Genomic DNA, 12,348 nt, shown 5'->3' with positions numbered 1-12,348 from the left:
CAACCTAAGTAACGAATACTGAGAAGGGCCACAAAGGAAGATGTGCTCAACTCCGTTTGGTGAGGTTAAGGAAGGTTTGAAGCAAGAAGGGACTAAAACTTACCGTTTGTCCACACCATGGTTACTGAACCTGTGGGCCGCCGACTACCTACTTTAGGATTACCTGGGGTGCTCTTTTTTAAAAAGTGCAGATTCCCTGCATCCCAAGTTGAAGTTCTGTGGGCGGGACCTGGGAGCCTACGTTTTTAACAAGATCCCCGCCCCTGCCCCAGCAATTCTTTTCTGTTCACTAAATTAAGTTTAAGAACCGCATGGTTCTCTTTATTCAGCTTTCCCTCGCCGTTCCCTTGCCTTTCACTTCACTACCAATCGCGATTGGAGGCCGCGCTGCGTAACCGCGGGCCAGCCTCTCCGAGCCTCAGTTTCCCCGTGCGTAAAATGAGGAGCCTGGGCCCGCGGAGCGGCTGCCAGGCGCACAGTGGGCGCTCCTCAAACGCGGTCCCCACCCGGCCGCCCGGGTCCCGACCCTCTCGGCCAGCCACGGCTGCCTACCGTCGCAGATCTGCTCCCACAGATTCTTGCTCGACGGCTCGGCGACCTGCCGCGGCGAGACAGGCAGCTCGCGGGAACCGAGAGACACGGTGGGCACCGGCGTCCGGGTGAACGACGAGTTTGTAGAGCAGCTGGGCTTACGGGGCACTGTGTGGCTGGGGACTTGCCGCGGTGCAGCCATGGCCGCGGTTTCCACGGTAACCGCGTTCGCCGGGAGGCCGCGACCCGGAAGAAGCCGGAACCCGAGAGGGTGGACCGGCTACTCGAAGTGGACTTCCGGGTCGCGGCGAAGTGGGCTCTCACGTGGAGGCGGGGAAATTTCGCCCACCGGTGAGTGCCAGGATGCGTTGCAGGCGGGCCGGCGCGGGGTCTGGAGCTTGCACCAGAGGAAGTGCGCGGCAGGGAAGACGGGGAAATGCGGGCCACCCGCATCCCTAAATCCGACCCCTTCAGTCGGTGCGCGCCCGCTCTGGCCTGCGGCCGCCGCCTCCAGAAAGTTTTCCCGCCTCAGAGCCGGGCCTGGGACCCCACGTAATCCCTCCCAGTGTGTTGCTGTGGAGGCTTGGGCGCATGGGAGCCCTGGAGGCACCGATCTGACTTCCTGGCTCCCGCGCGTCCTGCCGGTGATCCTACGGGGGAGTGGGGTGTTGCTGCACAGGCTTTGGAGTCCTGTGGGCGGAATTCCAATCTCCTGTTTTCCACTTGATGGCTTTGGAACCTAGGGCAAGTGAATTATTAGTCTCTGGAATTTGTGAGGTCGGGTATTCACAATGATCCTCACAAGGCTGCCGCGGGAATTTAAAAGCGCTTTTGGAGAAAGCATATGTGCTTGCAGGAGATGCACTGTAATGTTCTTTTCCTTTCTCTTTGAAAGAGTGAATGCATTTGGTCGCAGGGCTCAAGAGGAGGATGCTATCTATATTTTCTAAATGGCAGAGATGGGGAGAGAAGGGGATTAAGAGTTGATCCGCAACCTCCCGGTGGATTCTTTGTTCTTACCAGATCTCTTGGCCACTCCCCTGTTCTGAAGTCGTCTTGGCTTTCTTGACTACACTATTTCAAGGTTTGCACCTTCTTCTTTGCAAGCTCCTTTATCTCTGCCCACTTATTTAAATGCCAATAGAATAGTCCCCCTCCCCCGTTATCCCCGGGCAGTACGTTCCTAGACCCCCAGTGGATGCCTGAAACCACAAGTAGTACCGAACCCTAAATATAACTAAATATAACCATGTTTTTTCTTTTGTATACTACCTGTGACAAAGGTGATAAGTTAGGCACAGTAGGGCAGGGTGTGGTGGCTCACGCCTGTAATCCCAGCACTTTGGGAGGCCGAGGTGGGCGGATCACCTGAGGCCAGGAGTTAGAGACCAGCCTGGCCAACATAGTAAAACCCTGTCCCTACTAAAAATACAAAAATGAGCGGGCCGTGGTGGTATATGCCTGTAATCCCAGCTACTCAGGAGGCTGAGGTGTGAGAATTGCTTGAACCCCGGAGGTGGAGGTTGCAGTGAGCCGAGATCATGCCACTGCACTCCAGCCTGGGCAACAGAGCGAGACCTTGTCTCACAAAAAATTAGGTACAGTGAAAGATTACCAACAATCTAGCTAGTAATAAAATAGAACAATTACAACAGTATACTGTAATAAAAGTTGCACGTGTGTGATCTCCCTCTCAAGATAACTTGGTGTGTTGTGCTCACCTATTTTGGGACCGGGGTTGACCAGGGGTAACTGAAACCTGGGAATGGGAAACCTGGGATTGGGCCGGGGACTACTGTATTTCTTGAGGTCTTGTCTCAGGCTTGTTCTGTTCAAGGGTTAATCACCACCCATACATTCCTAACTTTATGTCACCCATGTCAGCACGGCCACCCAAACACACCTCATCCATATATTCACCTGTCCAGTGAACGTCTCCAAAGCATCTGTCCAGTCAAGCCTGTCCCTTCAGCCACTTGCCTTCAGTACCTTTGTCTCAGGGATTAATAACACCATCCTGCAGTTGTTCTTCAGAAATTTTCCTGACAACTGGTAGGAGAGGTTATACAACCTCCACCACCCTGACCTTACCACTTGCTTTTATCACCTGTATCATTGTTATTAAACCTTATTTCCTCCCACATCTACTTGCTTCTTGATGGGTGGTGTTTTATGTTGTTCATCTCTGTCTCTCTAGCATGTATTCATTCATTCAGTGAGTATTTATTGAGCACCTGGTATGTGCCAGGCACTGAGCAGGACGCTGGAAATAAACCAGGAAACAGGGCAGACAGGAATGAATGAGTAGTTATTCCCCTGACTCTCCAAGGTGCTCCTGGAGTGGATTATGAATGAACTTGACCTATAGCTCAGGCCTAGCCTGGCTCTTTGAAACTCTTAACAATGAGCCAGCTCCAGTGTGGACCCTGTAGGTTCTGAAGCTGAGGAGGGCTGCAGGATGGAGAAGCTTTTCTTTTCCCTCCCATAATCCTAACTGCCTGTTAGATATTTTGGGATATTTTGCTTCTAGATTCTGGGCACGTCTAGTGCAGGGAGCAGCAGGAACTTGGCTGGAGACTGGAGTGAGAGAAGTGGTCCAGCTGGACGCTGAAGGGTATTGAGGACCCCACAGCCCTTTCTCACAGGTGCTTCCATGGTATCTGTCCAAGACAAGCTGGGTGCCCTCAGTACTGTGTATCACTGTGACTCATTCAGTGTTGGAAATCAACTTCACATTTTAAAAACGGTGAAACTAGGCCAGGCAAGGTGGCTCATGCCTGTAATCCCAGCACTTTGGGAGACTGAAGCGGGCAGATCACTTGAGGTCGGGAGTTTGAGACCAGCCTGGCCAACATGGTGAAACCCCGTCTCTCCTAGAAAAGAAAAAGAAAATAAATCAGCTGGATGTGAGCGCGGGTGTCTGTTATCCCAGCTACTCGAGAGGCTGAGGCTGGAGAATCACTTGAACCCAGGAGGCGGAGGTTTCAGTGAGCCGACATCATGCCACTGCCCTCCAGCCTGGGTGACAGAGCAAGACTCTGTCTCCAAAAAAAAAAGAAAAAGAAAAAGGGATTTAACAATGTACCAAGCACTTTCCATGTGTTGTCTCATTTACTCTTTTCAACACCCTTTTGAGGAAGGAGGTGTTATATTCCCCCATTTTCCAGATGAAGAAATTGAGGCTCCGGGAGGTTAGCTGATTTACTTAAGGTGAGAGAACCACTTAGGTTTGAACCTAGGGCTGTCTGGATTTAAAATTTATGCTGTTTCTGTAGTATTTCTTTTTTTGCTCTAAAGGAATCATGTCCATTTTCCCTATCCCGTAATGCTTAGTCCACCCACTCAAAGAAACATGGCTCTTGGCAATGTTTAGTAGAGCTGAACACAGGATGGCTTGGTATAGGGGTAACTTGTACCATTTGTTTTTTCAGGAATGATCACCAAGACACACAGAGTAGACCCTGGGCTCCCAGAGAAGAAAAAGAAGAAGAAAGTGGTCAAAGAACCAGAGACTCGATACTCCGTTGTAAACGATGATGATTACTTTGCTGATCTTTCTTCTATAAGAGCCACGTCCCCCTCTAAGACTGTGGTCCATGGGCGGGCACCTGAGATGCCTCTAGTGAAGAAAAAGAAGAAGAAAAAGACGGGTCTCAGCACCCTTTGCGAGGGGCATGTAGAACCTGAGACAATGCCGCATGCCAGACGGACAGAGAAGTCACCCAGCCCCAGGAAGCAGGTGCTTGGCCACTTGGAGTTCCTCAGTGGGGAGAAGAAAAAGAAGAAGTCACCTCTGGCCATGTCCCATGCCTCTGGGGTGAAAACCTCCCCAGACCCTAGACAGAGTGAGGAGGAAACCAGAGTTGGCAAGAAGCTCAAAAAACACAAGAAGGAGAAAAAGGGGGCCCGGGATCCCACAGCCTTCTCAGTCCAGGACCCTTGGTTCTGCGAGGCCAGGGAGGCCAGGGATGTTGCGGACACTTGCTCAGTGGGAAAGAAGGATGAGGGACACACAGCCTTGGGGCAGAAACGGAAGCGGAAGAGCCCCAGAGAACACAACGGGAAGGTGAAGAAGAAAACAAAAATCCACCAGGAGGAAGACACCCTCCCAGGCCACTCCAAGCCCTCCCGGTCCATGGAGAGCAGCCCTAGGAAAGGAAGTAAAAAGAAGCCAGTCAAAGTTGAGGCTCCAGAATACATCCCCATAAGTGATGACCGTAAGGCCTCCGCAAAGAAAAAGATGAAGTCCAAGAAGAAGGTAGAGCAGCCAGTCATCGAGGAGCCAGCACTCAAAAGGAAGAAGAAGAAGAGGAAAGAGAGTGGGGTAGCAGGAGACCCTTGGAAGGAGGTAGGTTTTCCTTCAGAAATGGACTCTGCTGTGGGAGAATTAAGGTTGGGGCTTGGGAGGGGTGTGTAGGCATGTGTGCATGTTTGCACATGCACGAGTATTCATGCTTGTAGCTAAAACCCTGGTTAAATTAATTTCAGCCAGAATAGGGAGTTTATTGACATATGCAATTGGAAAGGTTATGGTGAAACTAGCTTCAGGTATGGCTGGATCCAGGGGCTCATGCAGTATCATCGATAATTGCGGGTATCCTTTGCTACTGAAACCAGCCAAGTTTTCCCTGTCTGCCATCAGGGTCTGAATTAACTGGGATCAATTTTATAGATGAATCCCTTGCTTTCTGAACTCTTGCCACTTGCTATCCAAAACTCAGGAACCAAGTAACGTGAGATAACAGTGCCCGTGGCTATCTGAGTATCATCAGAGCTCAGTATACAAAATTTATAAATCAAATAGATTTGGGTAGCAGGAGATGCCTGTATGAGACTTCCTCAGCTCTGGGCTTTGTATTTTTCTGTCTTGGTTTATGGCCCATCCTCCTCCTCCTCCTCCATCACATCATGGCTTGATGGTCCTGGCAGCTCCAGGCTTTCATCCCAGCAGTTCAGCCACCCCGAAAGGAAGAAGGTGGCCCCTGTAAAACTATGACAGAAGTCTCAGGGCCACTGTCGCAGGCCTCAGTTGGGTCAGTCTATCCAGAAGCTCTAATCTAAAACCAAAGGTGGCCGGGTGCAGTGGCTCATGCTTATAATTCCACACTTTGGGAGACCAAGGCTCATGCTTATAATTCCACACTTTGGGAGACCAAGGCAGGCAGATCACTTGAGGCCAGGAGTTCGAGACCAGCCTGGCCAACATGGTGAAACCCCGTCTCTACTAAAAATACAGAAACTAGCTGGGTATGGTGGCAGGCGCCTGTATTCCCAGCTACTCATGAGGCTGAGGCATGAGAATCGCAGAATCGCTTGAACCCGGGAGGTGGAGATTGCAGTGGTCCAAGATCACACCACTGCATTCCAGCCTGGGTGACAGAGTGAGACTGTCTCAAAAAAAAAAAAAAAATCTTGAGGTAAAGGGCAGGGGGTGTCAGTCACAACTAAACCACACTGTCTGAGATGTGGGAAGGCAGTCTCTGAGAGGAAAACTGGAGTTCTGTCACCAGGAGGGAAGGAACAGATGATGGCTTGGTGAAAACCAGACACCCGCTGTCTTCAGCCTGCCAGGCTGCTTGGAGTGAGAGAGGGAGACCTGAGGCGAGCCGGAGGGCTGGGGGCTCCCCAGACCCACAGCCTTTCCCAGCTGAGCCCCTTCCAGGGCCAGGCCCCCATTCCCATCCTCAGGTGTGTGCGGACGTGTGGGCAGAAACAAGATGGTGTGTGTCTTGTTTCAGGGCGTGTGTCCTGCTCCAGACAGTGTCCGGCCCTTCCGTGTGGCTGGTGGCTGACATTTCTTGAGTGCTTACTGTATGCCCAGACTGCCATGTATCAACCCATTTCATCCTCCTACCTGTCTGGTGAGGTAGCTGCTGTGGGCACCCCCATTTAACAGATCAGGAAACTGAGGCTCCAGAGACTTAATACCTTGTCTAAGGTCAGGCAGCTGGCAAGAGGTGGAGCTGGAATTCAAACTCAGCTAGTCTGGCTTCTGAAGTTAGCATTTATCCCTTCTCAGAAATCATCTATGTAACCTCTTATAGAAGCAGGTATTATTAGAGCCCCAGAAATGACCGTCTTCTATTAGCATAAACCCCAGATTCTCTTCCCAACTCTGCAGCAATCTGCTGGGTGACCTTGAACCAGCCATTGCTTGGTTAGAGGGGGAAGGTGGGGGTGGCCTCCATATCAAAGGCCTCCAGGTGTTAGCTTTGGTTACTGGGATTTCTCCAGCTTTGCGCTAGTCCATTAGCCTTGGTTTTACCAGCATCTTCCTTTATTCAGAAACTTGGAGTTGGGAGGAACCCTAGAAGCTTGGGCCCAGCCACCATCAGACTCTAGAATCCCTTCTCCCAGGAGCTCAATGAAAGGGAGTTCCCTCTGCTTAACATCTGTGAGGGGGACTGTACCTCCCACAGCAGCCCACCCAGTCCGGCAAATGCACATGTGTTCCAGGCCTGGATGAGTGATGGGAATGGAGAGGGCCTCCAGGGTCATCACACACGTGACGCTAGGTGCCAGGCAGAGCCCATTTCTCAATTGAGGACACATGAAATGTCAGCATTTGTCATTACCGAAGAACCCCAAGAGAGTGGCTGGCCTGAGGTCTCGCTGTTGGAGGGTGTCTTCAGGGCCAAGGCGGGTGGGAGAGCGTGGTGCACGTTAGTGTGGTCTTCGGCCTCTGTCCTCTGGTTTGGTGTCACCATAGGAGATGAGTGACGTGTGTAGGGGAAAGGTCGGACACAAAGCCCTGGGTCAGGAGATGTGGGTTAGAATCACCAGGTCCCTGAGCCATGGGGTAACCTTGTAGTCACTTTACCTGTCTGAGCCTCAGTTTCTTCATCTGTCAGATAGGTTAATACTGCTGTTTTGCAGGAGAATTGTGGAAGAGAAGGGATGGGAAGGACTTTGCTGACTATGAGATGTTTCTAGGTGGCAGGGCTGGGGGTGATGCCATGGTCTGAGGTCTTTTCTGGACTTTATCATGGTCTCACCCCGCTGGGTGCAGGGGCAGAGGCCATTCATTGTAAACTTGAACCTTACCCAGCTCTGCCCTCTCCTGCAGGAAACAGACACGGACTTAGAGGTGGTGTTGGAAAAGAAAGGCAACATGGACGAGGCGCACATAGACCAGGTATAGCCCAGACCCTCCTCAGGCCCCTCCCGCTGCCTCCGGCCACCCCTGGAGTCTCACTTGCCGCCTGCCAGACTGGCTATGTGATCCTGGTCTCAGGGGCACCAGGGACTGCAGAGGCCACTGGGCTAACCGCCAACGTACACCTCCCGGGCAGGGAATGCGTGCTTTCCCCATCCTCACGCTGGGGGCCCTTCTGGCTGCCGTGGCCGTGGCCGAGAGGCGCGACTGGCCATTCCCTGTTACTTGCTGCAGAATGTGAGGGACATGTCCCTAAGACCCTGCAGCTGGGCAGGTGACACACGCTCAGCCAGGCCCACATGCTGCCACCCCCTGGGCTAATTCAGGAGCATTCAGAGGAGAAGTTTTGTTGTGAATCAGCTTCTGCTTCTGTCGTGCCCAGATTCCCTGGCAAATGCATCCCTGCGGGAACTGAACTTTTTGGCCTTAGGGGATTTTTTTTTTTTTTTGAGACGGAGTCTTGCTCTGTCGCCCAGGCTGGAGTGCAGTGGTACGATCTCGGCTCACTGCAAGCTCTGCCTCCCGGGTTCACGCCATTCTCCTGCCTCAGCCTCCCGAGCAGCTGAGACTACAGGCCTGCCACCACGCCTAGCTAATTTTTATTTGTATTTTTAGTAGAGACGGGGTTTCACCATGTTAGCCAGGATGGTCTCCATCTCCTGACCTTGTGATCTACCCGCCTCAGCCTCCCAAAGTGCTGGGATTACAGGCGTGAGCCACTGTGCCCGGCAATTTGGGGGATTTTTATGATCCTGGACCCTGAGGCCTGGCAGGACATAGGGGTAGCCATATGGGCCTGGTGTTAGACCATTACTGACCGGGGGACCTGGGCAGGCACTAATCTCACCGACCCTCGTTTTCCCCATCTGTGAAGTGGGGCTCATGACAGCATGGACCGTCACAGGCTGCTGTGAAAACCAAATGAGGCCATGTTTGTGAGGTAGTCGGCAGTGGCCGGCCTCATATCTGTGCTTAATAAACAGCAGCAATTAATTGCTCATTTGGTGCTCCGGTGGCGGCGTGAAGCCATGCTGGCAACCACATATGAGATGGAACTACTGCGTGCCAGGTGCTCTACTGGATACTTACGTAGATATTCTTAGATATCTACCATAGATATTTTTCTTATTGACCCTTGTTTTTCTTATTTACCCGTCAAGGTAGCGCTGATAGGTCCATCTATTGTGGATAAATAGACCAGTGTTTAGAAAGGTTGAGTGACTTACCCAAGGCCACACAGCTAGTTAATGGCAGTGCGGGGATTCAAACTAGCCTCTGGATAGGCACGTGGCTCACGCCTGTAATCCCAGCAGTTGGGGAGGCCAAGACGGGTGGATTGCTTGAGGCCAGGAGTTCGAGACCAGCCTGGCCAGCATGGCGAAACCACTTCTCTACTAAAAATATAAAAATTAGCCAGGTGCAGTGGCGCACACCTGTAGTCCCAGCTACTGGGAGGCTGAGGCGGAAGAATCGCTTGAGCCTGCGAGGCAGAGGTTGTAGTGAACTGCGATTGCACCACTATACTCCAGCCTGGGTGATGGAGCAAGACTCTGTCTCAGTAAATACATATATACATACAGACTACCCTCTGCCTGACTCCACAGCCTGTTTTCTTTGTAGAAAACACTTTTACCATCACAAAAGTTAACTATGGTGTCCTCTGCACAAGAAGGCGGTGCTTTGGCGTTGCATTTTGGGAAAGTCTCCATCTCACATGGCTGCTACAAACAAAAACTGTTTTAATGGTGAAGGTGATTAAGCCTTAGTTTCTAGGAAAATTCATTCTTAAGAGGCTAAAGAGGATAAATGAGCCTACCCAGCGTAGGCCAAGGGGCTACAGCTCTTGAGATGCTAAGAGAATATTTTGATAGCAGCTTCCTATCGTTTGTAGCAGAGTCAAACTGCGTTAGTTCCTCCCATGCTCCGTTTCCCCAGCCCCGTCTCTGTCCTCGGTTTTAAACTTGAAAGAAGATCTCTGTTTCTGATGGCCCTCTTCTGTCATCCTTCTTGCCCAGGTGAGGCGAAAGGCCTTGCAAGAAGAGATTGATCGTGAGTCAGGCAAAACGGAAGCTTCTGAAACCAGGAAGTGGACGGTAAGTTTGGGGCTAGGGCTTTGCGAGGAGGTGGCATGCTCAACCTCCTGACGCCTCCCCTCGCCTCCAGCATGAGGAGTGGAGCAGGAGAACCAAGTGTGTCCAGGCCCCAGAGGCAGCCCCAGCCTGCAGCTGGCTCCCTCCACAGCACAATTTGTCCTGAGCTAATTTCCTTCCTTCTGAAAGGGGCGCTTGCCTCCCTCCTAGAGAGCTGACCCATCAGATAAGCTGCCTGAACCTTTGTCTCAGCCCTGGACTGAGGTGGTGTCCTAAGGGTTAATCACCGAGGACACATTCCAGCGAGCTCTTGCCAGCGGTGGACAATGTCCTCGGAGGGCTGTTAGGAACAGGGGCAAGAGGCAGAGGTGAGGGGTGATAGTGGCCTCTCTCAGGCCTGGTTTTCAGATCCACTCTGACTGGGAAATGTCCAAGCCAGGCCTGAGAAGATCTCTCAGGAGGGAGGAGGGTGCGAGGTTGGCAGGCTGGGGCCCTGCTGGGGTTCAGTGGAGCCCTGTGCTGGGTGCTGGACATGGAGCAGACGAAGCCCATGTGATCCCCATCATCGCACTCACGGTCTAGAGGCCAGAGCTGGGTGAGCGTGGCAGGGAAGTGCTCAGCAAACAGGGAAAGGAAGATCAGTTGAGGTGGCAGTAGCGGTCAGGAGAAGGAAACAGTACAGTGAGTTGGAGAGAGACTGCGGGCGGGGGCTGCAACCGATGGGCGAGGGCTCGGAGATGGTAACGTGTGTCCAGAGATGTTCAGGGTGCAGGGGCCCCAGCCCTCGGGAGACCAGGGGAAGAGCGTTTCAGTGAGGCCAGTGGCCGGTGCAGACCCCTAAGGTAGAAAAGGGTCTGGAGTGATCTGTAGGGAAGGCCAGTGAGGCACTGCACTGTAGCTGGGACGAGGGACGAGAGGGCTGCAGGCCACAGGCCTCGGCCTCATCGGCCGTGGTAGAGAGCTGGCCTGGGATCTGGCAAAGTGGGATTGGCTAGAGGGCATTGACATGGCAAGCGGGAAGACCTGGCAGAAGGCTCAGCCCTTAGGCTGCAGCCCAGCCTGAGGATGGTGGCAGAGGATAGAGAAAGAAAACAGCTTGGTGATTTACTTTGGAGGCACAGCTGGCGGGACTTCTTCATAGATTGGCTTTCGGGGAGAGGAAAAGAAGGGTCTGGGTGACCAATGAGGCTGGTCTTCCGGCTCTGTCAGAGCATTCAGAAAAGAATCAAAAGATCTGAAATCACTACTGGCTCCGCCACTGTCTAGTGGTGGGACTCTGGCCAAGTACCTTCCCCTGAGCCTCTGTCCACGCCTGTAAAATGGGACTCGTACCCTGGCCTGGTGGGGTATGGAGTGGGGCTTTGTTATGGGTCCTGCCTTGGAGTGCCCTTTCTCTCCATGCCACCCTGCTGAGCTGAGCCCAGCTGATGGGACATCCAGCTTGAATAGAGAAGGCAAGAAAAAAGGCAGCGTGATTTGGCGCCGATGTCCTGGGGGCTGTCCCTGGAAGGATGTCAGGAGAGTGATCCTGGGGCACAGGGGCTAGGACATGCCATGCCACTGAGACGTGTGGTGAAGTGGCCCTCTGGGTGGGCAGCAGCCATCGGAAGTGCTGGTTCATCCAGGACCAGCTAGCAGTCTCCTGCTCTCCCCCAAACCCATGTGGGGTGGTCACAGACAGCCTCTCACTCTAGAAACTGCAGGGCAGGGGAGCTGTCATTGTTCCTGCGTCTGGGCCACCATGAAGCTGGGAGAATGTGTCATTGCTTCACTCAGGGCAGCTGTAGTGACAACTGGTTCTTATTCTCCCACAGCCAACCCAGGAGTAAGTGCTGGGCTGGTATCTGGCTTGTGAGCAGAAAGTTGCCAGGCGGCATGGGGTCCGCAGTCTGGGTGGGGTAGGGGGAGAGGAGTGGCCAGTCACTGAGGGCTTCAGGTGTGCCATGTATTGTGCACTGGGCTTTTGGTGTCAAATCTGACATATGCCCTATGAGGGGGATGTTATGACCCCCCCTTAGAGCTGAAGACTCTGAGGCTCAGAGAGATGAGGGGACTTGAGCAGGGTCACCCAGGGGAGGCTTCCTCCCGGGTCTGCCTGACTTCAGAGTCAGTCTTCTTGGGCGGTGAGTTTCTTTCCTCTGGCCGACCTGGGAGGGGTCTGGAGGTTTCTCCTGCATTTCCTCGCGCATAGGTGGTAGAGCACTCTGGCTGGAATGGGGACCCCCGAGTTCCTGGGCTTGGCTCAGTCTCACTTGGCTGTGTGACCTTTACCCCCGTGGGCCTGCACCCCTTCCTGCTACAAAACAGTGCTTCTGAGAAGCACACTTCAGATTCCCACTCGCCCTCTCCCACCCTCCATCTCACCCAAACGTTAGGCTGCTGGGCTCTGGGGTGCCCTGTGTTGCAGGGGAGGTGCGCCCTGTGGGGACGTGGGGGAGGTGTGCTGTCTTGTGAGGTGCGCGGTGAGGGGAGGTGAGATGTGTGGGGAGGCCCGCTGTGTGTGGAGGTGGGGGGAGGTGTGAGGTGGAGGGAGGTGCGCTGTGTGGGGTGGTGAGGGGAGGTGCGCTGTGT

At 53.1% G+C, this 12,348-nt stretch overlaps 2 protein-coding genes across 2 annotated transcripts in view; one reads left to right on the top strand and one right to left on the bottom strand.

The window, feature by feature from the left end:
- Positions 1 to 778, bottom strand: part of IQCK (IQ motif containing K) — a 143,126-nt gene extending 142,348 nt beyond the window's left edge. The window contains 1 exon segment of the mRNA XM_011931864.1: positions 553 to 778. Within this exon segment, the coding sequence (XP_011787254.1) occupies positions 553 to 733 (181 nt within the window). The 5' untranslated portion in view covers positions 734 to 778.
- A 30-nt stretch (positions 779 to 808) lies between these two features.
- The window catches only part of KNOP1 (lysine-rich nucleolar protein 1), a 13,028-nt gene continuing 1,488 nt past the window's right edge, over positions 809 to 12,348 (top strand). The window contains 4 exon segments of the mRNA XM_011931861.1: positions 809 to 882; positions 3,963 to 4,879; positions 7,598 to 7,666; positions 9,703 to 9,780. Of these exon segments, the coding sequence (XP_011787251.1) occupies positions 3,965 to 4,879; positions 7,598 to 7,666; positions 9,703 to 9,780 (1,062 nt within the window). The 5' untranslated portion in view covers positions 809 to 882; positions 3,963 to 3,964.

The sequence above is a fragment of the Colobus angolensis genome, unplaced genomic scaffold (genome assembly GCF_000951035.1).
Source record: "Colobus angolensis palliatus isolate OR3802 unplaced genomic scaffold, Cang.pa_1.0 Scaffold92, whole genome shotgun sequence".
Classification (NCBI taxonomy): Eukaryota; Metazoa; Chordata; class Mammalia; order Primates; family Cercopithecidae; genus Colobus; species Colobus angolensis.
This window is presented reverse-complemented; position numbering and strand designations above follow the sequence as displayed.